The sequence below is a fragment of the Tachypleus tridentatus genome, chromosome 12 (genome assembly GCF_004210375.1).
Source record: "Tachypleus tridentatus isolate NWPU-2018 chromosome 12, ASM421037v1, whole genome shotgun sequence".
NCBI classification, from domain to species: Eukaryota; Metazoa; Arthropoda; class Merostomata; order Xiphosura; family Limulidae; genus Tachypleus; species Tachypleus tridentatus.
Window position 1 is genome coordinate 77,322,204 of NC_134836.1, and position 18,433 is coordinate 77,340,636.

The window sequence follows — 18,433 nt, forward strand, 5'->3', positions numbered from 1 at the left end:
TTATTGAGTGGTTGACTGGTTGCCTTCCTTCTTGTAAGTTCCCCACCTATGGCAGAGCGGTTTGTTTACAGACTTACGGCGTTAGAAATCGGGTTTCAATACTCGTGATGGGCAAAGCACAGATAGCCCATACTTGATTACAAACAATCAAACAAATTTCCTGGTAAACATTTAAGAATCAGCAATGGCGGCAGATAATATCAGTAGACTTATGAATATAAAATACAGTTATACTTTACATGTGTTTAATGAATTTGTTCTCAGTTATATTTATATATAGATATCCTTTCGTTTGTTTATCTTGGAACAATACCACATTGGGCTATCGGCTGTGTCCACCGCGAGAAATCGAACCCCGTATTTTAGCGTAGTAAGTCTGTAAACTAAGCGCTGTTCCACAGGAAAACTGATATTCTTTAAGACAGAAAGCATATAAATGTGTGTATGCAATTGAACTGTTTCCACTTCACACTGATGCAAAATAGTCTAGTAGACTTATATTATAAAACTTTGGATTCAATACCTACCCCATGGGTAGAGGGCAAATACCCTATTATGTACCTTTTCACTTAAAAACAACCAAACCATTGATTTGGTTTTGGTTTTGGTTTTGAATTTTGCGCAAAACTACATTAGGACTATCTACGCTGGCCGTCTCTAATATTGCAGTGTAAGACTAGAGGGAAGGCAACTGGTCATCGCCACCCACCGTCAATTCTTGGGATACTCTTTTACCAAGGAATAGTGAGATTGACCGTCACATTATAATGCCCTCACGGCTAAAAGCGCGAGCATGTTTGGTGTGACGAGGATTCGAACCCACGACCCTCAGATTAGGAGTCGAGTGCCTTAAACACCTGGCCATGCCGGACCCACCAAACCATTAAACTGATGCTAGTGTTGGCACATTCTAGGATCTTGTTCTATGGTAATAGTAGTCGATTCTATTGGAGAAACGATAAATATGTTAAAGGTTCTACATCAGAATTGTATTTTTTGTTTAAAAGGTTTATTTTTATGTTATTTAGATTACCAATTTGATTAAGTTTTCCATGTTCGTTAGGCATCGTTCAAAGTGCTTGCCATCCAGTAATAACACACTATTGTGCTGTTGAGTGTTTTAGCAATCTTACTAAACACAAGCTTGCTTCTTGAATATCCACACGTTAGAGGGCTATCTGCACCAGTCATGATAGACTAGAGGGAAGGCAGATAGACAACAGCATCCACTGCCAACTCTTGTGATAGATACCCTTTACTATTGAATAGTGAAATTGATCGTGACCTTATAATGCGCCCACGGTTGAAAGGAGAAGCAGGTTCAACAACAGGTTTCGATCCTGCCACTATGCACCGTTTTGAATGTTGCTCACTCGAAAAAACGTAGGTGTATCTTAGTAGTGCTCTTTTCAAAATTGTTTTGTTTGTTTGTTCTTCGGTGATAAAGACAGCGCGAAATTTCTTCTCTACTTTTAACAGTTAAGACTTTTTTGGACAGTCTTATGACTTATCTAAAAACAAAGTGGTCAGAAGTTAGCACGAGCTAAACAAAAGGCTATTGTGAAGTGCGATCAAATACACGTGAAAGGTCCTAATCTAAAGTAGACCCGTACTACGTTTAGTAAAATTAAATGAGATTGGGTTATATGAGGCATCACTGGTTTAGTTTATCAGTATAAAATAAAGTGATTAAGTGTTTCAAGTATTACATAATATTCAAAATTTACAAAATATTACAAAATTTACAAAATATTACAAAATTTTCACTTCCGGCTCTTTTACGCACGTTCAAATCAGGAAAACTCTTCCAATGTTTGTTTTTTTTATGAGTTGTGTACCACTGAATCACCCAGTACAATAAAACCTGGTGAATGGACAGTGCATGGTAGATGAAAAAAACTTCGTTGTGCCCAGCACTTCAGTTTACAATGGTGAAATACTTTGCCATCAGTGAGATAAACGTACTATGTCATCAATAAATAATCGACAGGACAAATATGAAATAAAATCATGAAAATACTTTTTTTCAAAACTATATTGTCGTATTTAGTAGTCTTGTTTCTTATACCTCGGTGCTTCAGCAGTATGTTTAAGGGCTTATAATGGCAGAAATTTGGATTTGATCCTTACAATGTACAGAACTTTTCGCGTATACAAACACAAATGTTCCTAAGTTATTTGTCCCCAATCGCTCAACAGTACGTTTAGATTCAGCAGATAGCTTAATGTGGCTTTGCTATAAGAAACACACTCGCACAGTACGTTTAAGGGCTTTGATACTCAGAGATAGCCCACTGTGTAGCTTTGCGCTGAACAACAACAAATATACTTAAGTTAAAGTATGACCCGATGGCTAGAGCGTTCGACCCCCAATCTAAGTGTTGATTGTTCGAATCTCTGTCACACCAAGCATGCTTGTTCTTTCAGTCGTGAAGGCGTTATAGATGTGAAAGTCAGTCCAATTAATCACTGGTAAAAAGAGTAGACCAAGAGTTGGCGGTGGATGGTGATGACTAACTTCCTTCTCTCTAGTCTTTCGCTGCTAAATTATGAACGGCTCTCGTAAAATGCCGTCGTGTAGCTTTGCGCGAAATTAGAAAACCAAAAATAAACAAGCATGAGTTAAAGTACTTATTATGCATCCGCACAACATTATAAGACGTTATTCTAGGTTGCGTACTGAAATTAATCACTTTAAACAAGATACAAAACGTAGTGAAACAGATGCTAATGTAGCTCTTCGCTAGTACAGCGGTAAATCGTCGGATTATATAGTGCTAAAATCAGCGGTTCGATTCCCCGCGGATTCAGCAGATGGCTCGATGTGGCTTTGTTATAAGAAAAACACCCACAGATGCTAATTTAACTAACTAAAGAGGGAGAAAATATTTAATTCTTTCATTTAAAGATGTGACGCTTAAAAAAATAAAAAAATGGTATATCATCTGTAAAGTTGCATGTCTTTCATGTTCAGAGAAGCACGTGATTTCTAACACTATGATAACTCCGGAGGTATATATATATATAAACTGACGAATTCGTCTAACATTGCTTGACGTGTCTTAAAATGTAATAACACCGATGAAAACGTTATGATAGTTAACAGAAACGAGGATTTATAATAGAAGCTGATAATTCGAGAGAGTTGGATAACGTCTTGTATTAAGCTGAAATAATTCGTCGACACCAGTTTTCCTCGAATTATAAATTTTGATGTTAGTATATCCTTACGTTCAAGATACGTTCACCGAAAAACAATAATTAAATACGTTTCTAATCCACAATCTGTAATCACTCCACGTGCGCAAGATGGTTTTTATCGGACGTTTGAACAGCATACCTGCTTCGTAATGGTATCCAAGATAAATGGATTTTTTATGGATAATATATACTTAATACTGGTCATTGATGTCTAAATTCGAACTTCAATAATATTATCTTTAACTTAAAAGAATTTTTTAAAATCTATTATTGACGTTATTATGTTTGTTGCTAAATATAATTAAAGGCATTCTAAATTTCTGGATAATGGATATACATCTGCATTTCTGTTACTAGTAGAATGTGTCTTTTCAGAGCAAAACTAGAGTATTTATATAATGTTAAGCTTACAACTTATAATTACCAGTTTTATTTTTCGTAGAAAGATACTGAGGAATATCCAAGTGAATATGTTTATAATTGTTACTAAAGGTAGCTACAGGAAATAAACACGTGGTACAATATGTTTATAATTGTTACTAAAGGTAGCTACAGGAAATAAACACGTGGTACAATATGTTTATAATTTTTACTAAAGGTAGCTACAAGAAATAAACACGTGGTACATTGTAGAAGATCGGATTTATCCTTGAAAATACTCGGAAGGTATCTAGTTTATGATGCTCACGAATAAATCGTAAACCACCATTCACTGAGTTCAAAAAGTAACAAAAAAGCTTCAAGAACTTAATTATAGATCATTAAAACCCAACATTGAAGAAAAGATTGAGATTTTCAAAATACGTTTCTTTGATAAGCAAACACATCACTGTTCCTTACTACAGGTTTTTCGAAACCAAATAGCTGTTTAAATGTAAAAGTTAGTTCGTAAAGATTTCTGAATTATCATTTTGTAAACTGAAATACCAACTATGATTTCACCTTCAATATTTAATTTAACAGGCTTGTTTGCTTTGTTTTTGCATTCGCGCAAAACTCCACGAGGGCTATTTGCGCTAGCCGTCACTAATTTAGCAGTGTAAGACTAGAAGTGGGGGATGCGTGTGCTTTCTTATAGCAAAGCCACATCAAGTCCACCGAGGGGAATCGAACCCTTGATTTTAGCGTTGTAAATCCATAGACTTACCGCTGTAGCAGCGAGGAACAAGACTACTCGTCATCACCACCCACTGCCAACTCTTGGGTTACTATTTTACCAACGAATAGTGGAATTGAACGTCACGTTATTACGCCTCCACGGCTGAAAGGACGAGCATGTTTGGTATGGCTGGAAATTGAACCCGTAACCTTCGGATTACGAGTCGACCGCTCTAACTTCTTGGCCATGCCGGGCCTCTTCAGTAGGTTCTATTGAAAGGTTGTGTGCTATAACACTGTATGCTTCGTTCTTAAAAACAGTTCTTCCGGCTATTTCTGTTAATATTCTTCGATTGTTGTGTTTTAAATAAATAACATTTTTAACATACCGCTTTTTATACTACACGTGGTAATAACAGCTGACGAACGCTTGTCAAATAGTCATGAGATTTATCACGAGATGCAACTGCAATTAAAGGCATAATTCAGATGATCAAATTGTTTTCCTCCATTACCTTTTCACAGCAACGTTCACACCAGATCTGGAAAACCAAGTCAGTCCCAATGTTATGCTGCACATGAAATTTAACAGAACTGGTGATTCGTTAAGATTAACATATTTCTTTACTTTTATCTCACGGAGCAGTCAGTCAGTTTCTGATTAGACTAGTGGTGCAACAATAAGTATTGAAAGATAGTTACTTAACTCAAATGAACAGTCATATGAAATCTTACGTTTATCAGTACATAGATAGTTTTGTTTTTCTTATGTAATCCACGAAAGCAAATAAATGTTTATATTTGCCAACATGAAGTGTTGGCATTCGATAAATTGTACAAGTACTGTTTATAAAACCATGAAGTAAATAGCAAGATGTGTTGATGGAATATTACATTTCACGAACTTGAATCTAATTCACTCCATAAACAGTTGTTGTCAAGCTGATATAAATAACGTCTAAACTATTTCTGTCTTTCGTATCCCAGCGGGTCTGAAGAGCCCTGGTATTGAACGAAGAGCCTCGTTGGCAATGAATGAGGTAGATGTAATATGTTTAATACATAACTGTTTCATTCTCCTTTACATTTACACGTAGATTCTTGTACAGGGTGGCCCGTAAGTCCCTACCCATCCATATATCTTATGTATCCAGTGTATCTGTGTGCTGTCCCTCATTCTCCCTGCATAATATTATGCGACGCCATATGTAAATGTGTAAATGGGATTAAATCGGCCATATTTCTCTGAAACAAAAGAAACACATTTATAATACATGCGTAATTGAATATAACATAATAACATATGGATGGGTAAGGACTTACGGGCCACCCTGTATTTACAGTGCAGGTGTTTAAATATTAATAATGTAATCTTAACACATCACATAATCAAATGTAATAATACTGTTTTACTGACAAAACTACGCACAGATAACTATCAAACATATAAATAAATCGTAATTTGCTTGTTGTAATTAAGTACAAAGCCACACAGAGGACTATCTGTGCTTTGCCCACCACGAGTATCGAAATTCGATATTTAGCGTTGTACGTCCGCAGACATGCACGGCTGGCCAAAATCTTAAGGCCAATGAACATAAAGAAACAATATGCATTTTGCGTTGTTAGACTAATCCACTTATTTGAGTAGAGCTTCGAAAGATAAAAATAAAAAAACTTTTTTAGCATTTAATATGAAAAATGTGAACACCATGAAATTAGCCTAAATACTAACTGGTCAAAAGTTTAAGACCGTACTGAAACGAAGCGTTAATCGGTAAACACGTAACGAAATTTAGTCATTTATGTTCAAGCAGTAGCATTGTCAACATCTCCCACTGACATCTCCTGAGTTACATTGGGTAAAAACATGGCAAAGGCTAAAAAGTTGACAGAGTCTGAACGTGGCAGAATTGTCGAACTGCAAATGCAAGGTCTCTCTCAACGTGCCATCGCTGGTGAGATTGGTCGTAGTGAAACTGCTGTTGCAAATTTCTTAAAAGACCTTGAGAGATACGGAACGAGAATTTCAAGTGGTCGGCCCACGAAAATTTCCAGGCGTTGAGCAGGTAAATTCGACGGGGTTTTCGGCAAGACACCAGCCGATCGTCGAACCAGAATAAGGACCTTACGGACGCAGAATGCAGCTCAAGAACAATAAGACGGCATCTACAAGAGAAAGGCTTTAAAAACCGTAAACGTCTTTAAAGGCCACACCACGAAATAGCTCGGTTAAACTTTGCTGAGAAGCACCAAACATGGGACATAGAGAGGTGGAAGAAGGTTTTGTTCTCTTATGAGAAAAAATTTAACCTGGATGGTCCAGATGGCTTCCAACGTTAATGGCTGGATATGGATATCCCACCGGAGATATTTTCTACATGACACAGTGGAGGAGGTTCCATCATGATCTGGGTGCTTTCTCCTTCCATGGAACAATGGAGCTTCGGGTTATACAGGGGCGTCAGCAGCTGGTTATATTGGCATGTTGGAGAGAACATGCTTATTGACTAAAGGCCCTCACTTGTGTGGAAATGACTAGATCTTTCAGCAGAACAATGCTGCAATCCACAATGCCCGCAGGACAAAGGACTTTTTCATGGCGAATATTATAATTCTTTTGGACCATCCAGCGTGTTCGCCCAAACTGAACCCCATTGAAAATGTTTGGAGGTAGATAACAAGGGAAGTCTATAGAAATGGACGTCAGTTCCAAACAGTGCATGATCTTCGTGAAGCCATCTTCACCACTTGTAATAACATTCCAGCCAGCCTTCTGCAAACGCTTATATCGACAATGCCAAAGTGAATGTTTGCAGTTATTCGCAATGACGGCCGTGCAACTCATTACTGAGACCTCTTGTTGGGCATTTCCTACCCTGTCTAGGACTTCTTTTTGGTATGGTCTTAAACTTTTGACCATATAGTATTTAAGTTAATTTTATAGTGTTCACATCTTCCCTATTAAATGCTAAAAGGTTTTTTTTTTATTTTCCCTTTTCTTGTTTACATCTTTCGAAGCTCTACTCAAATAAGTGGTTGAGTCTAACAACGCAAAATGCATATTTTTTCTTCATGTTCATTGTCCTTAAGAATTTGGCCAGCAGTGTACCACTGTGCCATTGGGGGCCATAATATTGCAAACTCTTTTTTTTACTTTTTCAGTCAGTGTTTGGCAAGACATGACCAGGTGTTTAGGGCGTTCGAGTTGCAATCTGATGGTCACTGGTTCGAACTCCCGTCACACCAAACATGCTCGTCCCTTCAGTCGTAGGAACTTTATAATGTAACGCTCGATCCCACTATTCGAGTAGCCCAAAAATTGACCTAGGTGTTGATGACTAGCTGTCTTCCTTCTAGTCTTAGACTGCTAAATTTTGGATGGCTAGAGCAGATAGCCCTCGTGTAGCCTTGCGAGAAATTCAAAACAAACAAATAATATGGTAATGGAAGGACGTTTGACTGCGTTTTTTAATTTCTCGTAAATGAAGGGACTCGGACTTTTCTTATACATTATTGTTATTATATGTGTCCCTACTATTAATTCAGTTATCAATTTTTAAAAAGAATTAGTGAGGGCATTTGCCCCACATCCGCGTTTACAAACAAAACATTTGAAGAATAAAGTCATAATTCTTGAAAAAAAAATGGAGATAGTCAGATCTCCTAGATCCGTGTCTATTTATACACTATTAAATAATATAGTTATTGATTTCTAGAAAAACAGACAAAGGAGATTCACAATACAGTTGCTCAGTTTTAGATTAGACACGTTAACGCAGTATGTTTTGTTTGTTCTTGAATTTCTTGCAAAGCTACTCGAGGGCTATCTGCGCTAGCCGTCCCTAATTTAGCAGTGTAAGACTAGAGGGAAGGCAGCTAGTCATCACCACTCACCACTAACTCGTGGACTACTCTTTTACCTGCAAATACTAGGACGTACGTATTTGCACGTTTTAAATAGAAAATAGATTAATTTCTAAATTTCATTATCCAGGTCACAAAAGCAAAGTTTGAAGGGAATAATGGACATTTTCTGTACGTTTACAACATCAGCAATTAATAAATAACACATACAATCCAGGAACAAAATTTGTGTTACATTGTGTAATAAACAGATGTCTGAACTGTAACAACATTTAATGGAGGTAAACCGTTCTTCAAGCTAATTTTTTTCTTATTTTTTAAGTAGAGATACTGACAACAGTCATGCTCAAAACTCACCACTATATTACTTACGAAGTTAGTGCTTTAACCAGCTAAAATATGGATACGATGAAATATTTCTTTAGTCAAACACGAAGTTGTGGAAAGTGTCATTTGCCACATATGGAACGAACACCCGACATTTAGCATTAAAAACACTCAAGCGTACTCCTCAGTTATTAGGGAGGGATAACCTTCTTTTAACTAAGTAAGTCGACCTAAACTGGTTTGTAAGTCATGATGAATGCTATAATCGTGCCCTGTTGTTTTTTGTTATTGTTGTTTTCCAAAAGAAAGAAAACAAACGTGTTTACCACTTAAATATTGTTTATTCAGTTTGTGATGACATCAAAAATTATGTTTTTTGTGTAAGTGATCGGGTTCTTCATTTCCATATTCGTTCTCAGATTACAAGATGGAATGCTGTTGCGACAGTGTTTGACATTTTTATTGACTATCTTACTTCATGTTGACTCGAAGAAGTAACTTTTGTTTCTTTGATTAACTTTTGTTTCTTTGATTCTTACGGTTCTACAAAGTGTCGGATTATTACATCTAAGGCTCTAAGCTATGTCAGGTTTTACAGGCTCCATACGATAAAAGAATTGAAATGGAGTTACTTTTGTTTTCTTTTTTTAGAGGCGACTAAGAGATCCCGTATACTGTAAACCCTAACCTGCACTATACACATTTACTGTGTATTAGGATCGTTTGTTAAAATAACCCCAACTGTATTTAGAATAATCCATAGCAGTAAGTGTGTATTCTAAAAGCTCTTACAATTCTTAAAACTACGCGGTACGAAACATTTAGTGTATATGTGTGTGTGTGTGAAACATTTAGTAACTTCGTGAACATCCTGGCTTGGTTTGTTTTGAATTTCACGCAGAGCTACACGAAGGTTATCTACGCTAGCCGATCCTAATTTATAAGTGTAACACTAGAGGGAAGGCTGTTACTTAGTCAATATTACCCACCACCAGGCCCGGCATGGCCAGGTGGTTAAGGCACTCGATTCGTAATCCGAAGGTCGTAGGTTCGAATCCCTGTCGCACCACACATGCTTGCTCTTTCAGCCGTGGGGGCGTTATAATGTTCCGGTCAATCCCACTATTCGTTGGTAAAAGAGTAGCCCAAGAGTTGGCGGTGGGTGGTGATAACTAGCTGCCTTCCTTCGAGTCTTACACTGCTAAATTAGGGACGACTCGCGCAAATAGCCCTCGTGTAGCTTTGCGCGAAATTCAAAACAAAACAAACCCACCACCAACTCTTGGGCTACTCTTTTAGCAACGAATAGTGAGATTGATCGTAACTTATAACATACCCACAGCTGAAAAGACAAGTATGTTTGGTGTGACTAAATTTTGAACCCACAACCCGAAGGTAAATGTTTTCAAGTAACAATATTTTATCAACTGGCTTCGTTTCAAAACTAGTTTTGTAAAACGTTGCGCTAATTTCGTTGCAAGCACGTTTACTGTTTTTTTTATAGTGACTCGTAATACACTTCTGATGTTATTACTGTCACGGGTCATGGGTGTGGATCTGTGTCCTCGCTCATTTTTTAACCACATAACAAGGCTAGTATAGAATATATATATATATATTAAAAGTTCTAACACAAATACAACAGCCGTTGAATTTGTCCACTAAGCTATTCTAATTTTCAAGATTCCATGGTCCGAGCCCCACTGCCGTCGAAAACCCAAATCGCTCTGTAACAAATCCTACTACTAAATTATGGTAGCTCAAAATTAAACAGTAAATGATATTAGCTAGCTACCTTCCCTCTTGTCTATTACTTTAAATTTAGGAACGATTGACGCAGATAACCCTCATGCCAGACAAGGTTCTTTGGTTAGAGCACTCGACTCGGAATATATTGGTTGTGGGATCGAATCCCTTCCCCAGACATTCTTGCGTTTTAAGCCATGGGAGCATTATAGCGTAACGGCTAATCTTACTATTTTCGGTGAAGAACAGTCCAAAGATTGGCGGTAGATAATGTTGAGTAATAATTACCTTCCTTCTGTTCTACCACTTCAAACTCAGGGACGGCTGATACTGATAATCCTCGACTAGCTTTGACCAAATTCAATATATATATTTATATAATTTCTCAAATATTGTTTGCGCATAAAACAAACTAATTGTTTTTCAAATCGTCAGTTCTTAACACTTTCTTGTTCCCCGCTGGTACAACGGTAAGTCATCGGATTTACAACACTAAAATTAAGGGGTTCGATTCCCTTCGGTAGCCTCAGCAGGTAGGCCGATGTGACTTTGCTATAACAAAACACACACTTAGTAATCTCGCAAGAATAATCAAGCTTTGTCACTACAGATTCGAATTAAGGTAAACGTTCGACTCATAATCCGAAGGTCCCGGGTTTGGATCCCCGTCCCATCAAACATGTTCGCCCTTTCAGCCGTGGGAGTGTTATAATGTTACGGTCAATCCCACTGTTGGTAAAAGAGTAGCCCAAGAGTTGGCGGTGGGTGGTGATGACTAGCTGCCTCCCCTCTAGTCTTACACTTCTAAATTAGGGACGGCTAGCGCAGATAGTCCTAGTGTAGCTTTGTACGAAATTCAAAAACAAACAAACAAATCCTGATATTTTTGAAGAAGTTTCTAACAGTAGACCTTGTCACTTAGATTATAAAGGGTAGTAACTGTATAACAGCAGCTTTCAGAAATGATCAAGATTGAGGAACACTCTTGCTTCACAGGTAGTTGTTTAATTAAGACAGATTGTGAGCAGTGACCAGCGTGTCGGTCAATGACTCCAGTGTACTGTACGAAAACGTCACCTAAACTCAACTTCAGGACAACCATAGAAGTCTCACCCAAGCAATCAGCATTTCGGTCGTTGATTCCTATGTACTGTTCACAAATATATATATATATATTTCCTAAACTAACTTTTAGCTGCCCTTGGGAATTCATAGTAATAAAAGATGTATTTAATGAAATCCAGAAAATTAAGCCATTGTCTCCTGAATCTAAGAAAATTCAACATTGCCAGAACTTTTTGTAAAAACTGACCTGTTACAAAACGACCTCGTAAAAATAATAGTGAGAAACAAAGTTTTGTATTCGTTGACCATAAGATATGGCAAAGACTAATGCATACTGGTCTGTATAACAATGATCAGTTATGTGCACGAGGGGTGGGATAGGTCTAGGGAGTCTCAAGCCGCTGCTTTCCTTCTCTTATGTCCTAAAGTTGACAGTTTTATCAGTCAAAGGCAGCTTGATTCCTCAACTTGCTTGCTGCGAGTCACTAGGGAATGAGTCTTTAACTCTAGAAAGAATGGCACACATGGACTTGTAGGTCTTTACAGTAAAATAATATTTCTATAATGGACGTAGCATGTACATCAGTAATTATGTGTGTAACCAAAACTCCTGCGCCATCTATTGAAAAGCGCCGCAAACAAAGATTCATAAATTATTTCACGCCTTCGCCATTCAAGATTCGGACAATTAGAAAAGTAACAACGGTATGTACAACAACCATTTCATTATAATAGAACACAAGTTTAAATAAAATAACTCTCCTCATAACAAGAGCCCGACTTTCTCTGGGACTGTACGTGAGAGCTTCATTACTGATGTAATTTTTAAGTGTAGTACTGAGAATGTGGAGTTCTTAAAAACTGTTGATTTTATCAGTTAACAATAGCATGTTTAATATACAAAAACAATTAAGTTTATATCAGTAAAATCTATGAAAATTTTTAGCTTTGTACATTAAATCATTTTGATACAATGAGTTACGTGTGACCAAAATACACAATCCGAACACTCAGTGATGTCGAGAAAACCCACTTGTAGAGAAATATATGTGTTTCGTCAGGTCTTGACGATGACCGAAGAAGGTCGAAACGTTGTTCGCTCTTCTATGTAAAATATTTTCTCAACCCCAACGAGCCGTTTTTGCATATATAATCCGAGCACTGTTGCCGTTCAGTACTTTTAACAAATAAATCATATTGCTGTATGGTTTGGTTTGAATTTCACGCAAAGCTACACGAGGGCTGTCTGAGCTAGCCATCCCTAATTTAGTAGCGTAAGACTAGAGGGGAGGCAAATAGTCATCACCACCCACCGCCAACTTTTGGGCTACTCTTTTACCAACGAATAGTGGGATTGACCGTCACATTATAACGCCCCCACGGCTGAAAGGGCGAGCATGTTTGGTGTGACCGCGATTCGAACCTGCGACCCTCGGATTACGAGTCGAACGCCTTAACACGCTTGGCCATGCTGGGCCCAACATATAAGTTCGAGAAGAAAATTAACCAGTGACGTTCTGTAACATTAGATCACACCTGTACAGATATGTAACATTAGATAACACAGATGTGTAACATTAGATAACACAGATATGTAACATTAGATAACACAGATATGTAATATTAGATAGCACCTGTACAGAATTGCAAAGATGACAACATAATACACAATAAGCATGTTTGGTGTGACGGGAAATCGAATCTGCGACCTTTTTGTTTATGGGATTAACCACCTGGCCATAAACAATAAAATACTATTACCTGGATACGATTCACTATCTCTTCTTTCTTTTATCACGCTGGTAATACTGTTTCTAGTCGGTATTAATAAAATGTTAAAGTTCTAGATTTCAACCAAATCTTGAAAATTCACAAAGACGTATAAATAGTGGCCTCAGATAATAACTATTCCAACTGATGTGCAGTTTATGTTCCTTTTAACTGATTAAAAATTCCTCAAGATTTTATGAGAAGTAAGCAAACCCTCGTGACAGTCTTGTGAAACGCATACACTTTAACCCTGTGCCTTCTGACTGCTGCGCTGTGTCACAGCAGATTAATGATGTTATAAAAACAAGAAGTTTTAATAAAAATGACATAGAAACCCTATAACTCTAGCGCTTTCTAAAGGTTGACTTTTCTTCTTCAGGGACACTTGGAGTGATATATATATATATAGATGGTGTTTAGTGACATCATGGAGGTCATCTGGTTTTCCGGGAACTGTTTATTTCTCTGTGTACTGTTGTGAGCGTCTCATTTCTGGTGCAGTGTATGTCAAAAGTTGTTAGTGATATTTTAATTTTGTTGTTGTTGTTGTTTTGAATTAAGCACAAACCTACACAATGGGCTATCTGTGCTATGCCCACCACGGGTATCGAAACCAGTTTTTTAGCGGTGTAAATATGCAGACGTACCGCTGAGCCACTGGGGACATTTTAATTTTGAAATGGCTAAATGTATGTGTATTTTAAACATGTATGCTTGGGTGTTTAAGTAAAATAAAATAAAGATAACACCTGGGGAGTGATTGAAAGACATATGTTATACTAATTAATTAAACAAAAATCAGTTTTGATATTTCATGAACAAATAAGTGAAGAATAAATATATTTTTCTTCTTCTGACAGAGATGAAACTGATGACCAGAGATTCCTGGTTCTAGATTAATTCCAACATGTTGAACAGTATTTAGATTAACAATCCAAACACTTCTTCTGACAGAGATGAAACTGATGACCAGTTATTCCTGGTTCTAGATTAATTCCGACATGTTGAACAGTATTTAGATTAACAATCCAAACACTTCTTCTGACAGAGATGAAACTGATGACCAGTGATTCCTGGTTCTAGATTAATTCCGACATGTTGAACAGTATTTAGATTAACAATCCAAACACTTCTTCTGACAGAGATGAAACTGATGACTAGTGATTCCTGGTTCCAGATTAATTCCGACATGTTGAACAGTATTTAGATTAACAATCCAAACACTTCTTCTGACAGAGATGAAACTGATGATCAGTGATTCCTGGTTCTAGATTAATTCCGACATTTTGAACAGTATTTAGATTAACAATCCAAACATTTCTTCTGACAGAGATGAAACTGATGACCAGTGATTCCTGGTTCTAGATTAATTCCGACATGTTGAACAGTATTTAGATTAACAATTCAAACACTTCTTCTGACAGAGATGAAACTGATGACCAGTGATTCCTGGTTCTAGATTAATTCCGACATGTTGAACAGTATTTAGATTAACAATCCAAACATTTCTTCTGACAGAGATGAAACTGATGACCAGTGATTCCTGGTTCTAGATTAATTCCGACATGTTGAACAGTATTTAGATTAACAATCCAAACACTTCTTCTGACAAAGATGAAACTGATGACCAGTGATTCCTGGTTCTAGATTAATTCCGACATGTTGAACAGTATTTAGATTAACAATCCAAACACTTCTTCTATTTCTCTGTCTGCTTTAATTTTGAATCATGTTTCAATACCAATGAGAGTAAATAACATCATCAATGGAATGACTGGGTTGGTTGAAGTGTTGAGAAACAGAAGATATTTTTTGGTTTTAATAGAAGATTTATGATTATTAAAACGTTCTGTAAGAGCTGTTTGTGTATGTCATACATATTGATAATTCCATTTTTTTACACTGTATAAGATAAATGGTTTTTTGTTTCCCAATTGATTTCTTCAGATACAACAGATTAATGATCAAAATGTTTGCTGTTTTTATTTTTTATACATGTAACTAAAGTACTTATAAACATTTTAGATCCAAATAGTTCGTTTTAGATTTACCACGCTAAAATCAAAGGTTTAATTTCCCTCGATGGACACAGAAGATGATAGCCTGATGTGGCTTTTCTATAAAAACACACACACACTCGACGTTAAAATTACAAACAAGCTATTTTCTTGTTATATTAACAAACACGTCGTAGTATTCAGTAAATCCAAATGACTTTTGGTGCTCCTGTGTGAAAGTAGTAAGTTTACAAACTTTCAACCCTAAAATCCAGGAGTTCAAATCGACGCGGTGAACAAAATTCAGAGAGTATATTGCGTAACTTTCCGCTGAAAAAATATAAATCAAACTGTTGGGTGTTTATTTAGCGACTTCCCGTCTCCAATACAGTACTTTTTCATGATGCTCTCTTTGACATATAATCTGTGATATCAACTTGCTGACACAAAATCCCGGTGGAAACGCCGTAAATTTACAGACTTTCATCTTAAAATCTGAAATTCTGTTCCCTCCGGCGGCTACAACAGATAGCACCCCACATGGTTTTTCTTCCAAAATAAACAAACCCATTGACCTTTAATTTCCAATCACATTACCACGACAACATAACATATAATAGCAACTTGTTTGAAATATATATATATATATAAAGATAATTAACTTCCTGTATTATCGAAAGGCAAAAATATCACTAATATCATGGCCTGCAAAATTACAATAAACCATCAAGGTCAAACTCTTTCAAATGAGTTTGTTTTAAGTTTGGCGCATAGAATTACACTTGGGAACACTTTTTCAGTAACTTTGAGTTACATTGGATATTTTAACTGATTCTGAAGGAGTTTTAGGCGCTGATTTCAAATCTGAAATTAGTTTTTCTCTACAAGCTCTAGTTTGTATGCAATTTGAGGTTAATGAAATTGTACAAATGTGAACTTGCGTAAACCATGTATAAGCATTTTCACGTCCATATATATAGATAGCTTCTAATATTTTGATCATTCTTCTTTGGTTTCAGATCAAACATGGCTTCCAAAAATAGATATCATTGCAGAATCAAGCCTGATGCCTTCTGCTACATATGTGGATGCTACACACTCAATCGTCAGAGACGTAACATATCCTCGTTCGTCAAGCGTGCCTACAAGGCATATTTTGAAGTTCATCTTGGTGATCAAGACAAGCAATGGGCTCCTCATGTTGTGTGCCACAATTGTGAGGAAATGCTTCGAGACTGGACCAAAGGAAAACGCAATGGTCTGCCTTAAAAAATAAATAAAAATGTCAAATTGCATAAAATCTGTAGCTTGCAGACAAAAAACCGACTTCAGATTTGAAATCAACACACTCAAATTGACTATAGAAAGGTCTTTTTTTAAATGCAACAAAATGAGTGTTCCCCAGTGTTATGAATAATTACCAACAAACAGGTAACAAGACAGGATTACGTTAACCTCCAACATGTGACATATTTTTCCAAGTTTCCTGACACCAGTTGTGATCAAATTAATGGTTTACCCGAAATTCACAAAAATGACACGTATAAGAATCTAATCCAAGTAAAACAGAGGTATTTTAAAAGTTGTGGTAACAAATTGTAAACTATCGATGTAAGCTTGCGAAAACTATGTAACGTAAACCATACAGGTTCCAGAATATTATTTCCAACAGCATTTAAATTATTTTTGAATTACACAAAATGAACTTCTCAAAATACAAAGTACCTTCCTCTTACTCTAATGTGGAAAAATTATTGAGAACTTGAGGTACATGTTCAAATAGTGCCTTGAAAACTTGAGGTGCATTTTCAAGTGGTGCCATTGTTGGGGTCCAATCAAAGAGCTTTCACATTCGAATAACCGTCACACCAAACATGCCAGCCCTTTCAACCGTGGGGCGTTATAATGTGACGGTCAATCCCACTATTCGTTAGTAAAAGAGTAGTCAAGAGTTGGCAGTGTGTGGTGATGAGAAACTACCTTTTCTCTAGTCTTTCACTGCTAAATTATTTATGGCTAGCGCAGATAGCCCTCGTGTAGCCTTGGGCGAAATTTAAACGAAAACAAATAATCAATTTACTTTTCGAACTCTGAACATGTGAAGTGAAACGTTTTAGAATTCTGAAAATAAGTACATTGTTACGGCATACTACACTGCTACTACTTTTAGAATTACAGAGTTAAATGTTATATTATACGCGTATATATCATTATTTCAGTTTGTATTTCGTACAAAATTCTAATCAGACTTCTTTTGTTGTTGTTGGTCTTTCTCTTATATTCACAGGTTTATGTGGAAAAGTTTCAATGCTGCGAAACTAATTCTTTTCACCTAACAAGTTCTACATTGTAGTGTTCTAGTTTTTCTACCCAAAACTTTAGTTACAATTTTTTGTATTGAAGTATACTTTTCTTTCGACTCCAAACATTATAATAGAATAAATTGCACATTAAATACACATCCCTTTCTACCCTAATATTTTTAATTTGCTAGCTTTCGTAATTTGATTTCTTTTCTTTTCTGCCCAAAAGTGTTTAATTGGATAGTTTTCACAATGCAGTTTCTTTCCTTTCTGCCCAAAATTTTCTAATTAGATAATTTAATAATGCAATTCCTTTTCTATTTGTCCTAAATTTTCTGATTAGATAGTATAATAATTGAGTTACTTTCCTTTCTGCTCAAAATGTTCTAATTAGATAGTTTTAAAAATGCAGTTCCTTTTCTTTCTGGTCAAAATGTTCTAATTAGATAGTTTTAAAAATGCAGTTCCTTTTCTTTCTGGTCAAAATTTTCTGATTAGGTAGTTTAATAATGCAATTACTATCTTTTTCTACATAAAAGTTTCGAATCAATTTAGTTTCACAGTACAGTTTCTTTCCTTACTGACCACAGTTTTCAAATTAGCTGGCATTCGCAGTGGAATATTATTTTCTGCTCACCACTTTCTATTCATACAAATCGCCATTATAAAAGTGTTTGATTTTGTAACCAAATATTTTACCAGTAAAAACAAACGAATAGAATAACCATTAACAGGATGGAAGATTAACTGGTTTTATAAAACTACGAATGTATTTATTATATAAGAACGTAGTAGGCTAAAATATTTGAACATGGAAAATGCAAAGAACAATTTCTGAACAACAACTAAAAACTCGAAATTGTGCATGTTTCGAAAATGTTAATGCATTTTTGCGTATCGTTAAAGATTATTTGATTACTGATAAAGATTGAACTAAAATATTATTATTTTACAAATACTTTGACCCTTTATATCACGTAACTGAAATAATTCACGAATTTGCATTTTTGAGAGAAAACAATTTATATAAACAGACAAATAACAATACAATAACAATGA

General features: G+C 36.1%; 1 protein-coding gene across 4 annotated transcripts in view; it reads right to left on the reverse strand.

Annotated features, from left to right (window-relative positions):
* Positions 1 to 13,318, reverse strand: part of LOC143233686 (MFS-type transporter SLC18B1-like) — a 53,100-nt gene extending 39,782 nt beyond the window's left edge. The window contains exon 1 of one of the 4 annotated variants that reach the window (XM_076470186.1): positions 13,066 to 13,318. Coding sequence is in view for 1 of the 4 variants with exons in the window: in XM_076470185.1 (XP_076326300.1) it covers positions 4,349 to 4,382 (34 nt within the window). In the remaining 3 variants the exon portion in view is untranslated. Of the gene's footprint in view, positions 1 to 4,348; positions 4,398 to 4,688; positions 4,713 to 4,814; positions 4,975 to 13,065 lie in introns of those variants that run through there. The other 3 variants (XM_076470187.1, XM_076470188.1, XM_076470185.1) reach the window with 3 other exon arrangements.
* Between the last annotated feature and the right edge of the window lie 5,115 nt (positions 13,319 to 18,433).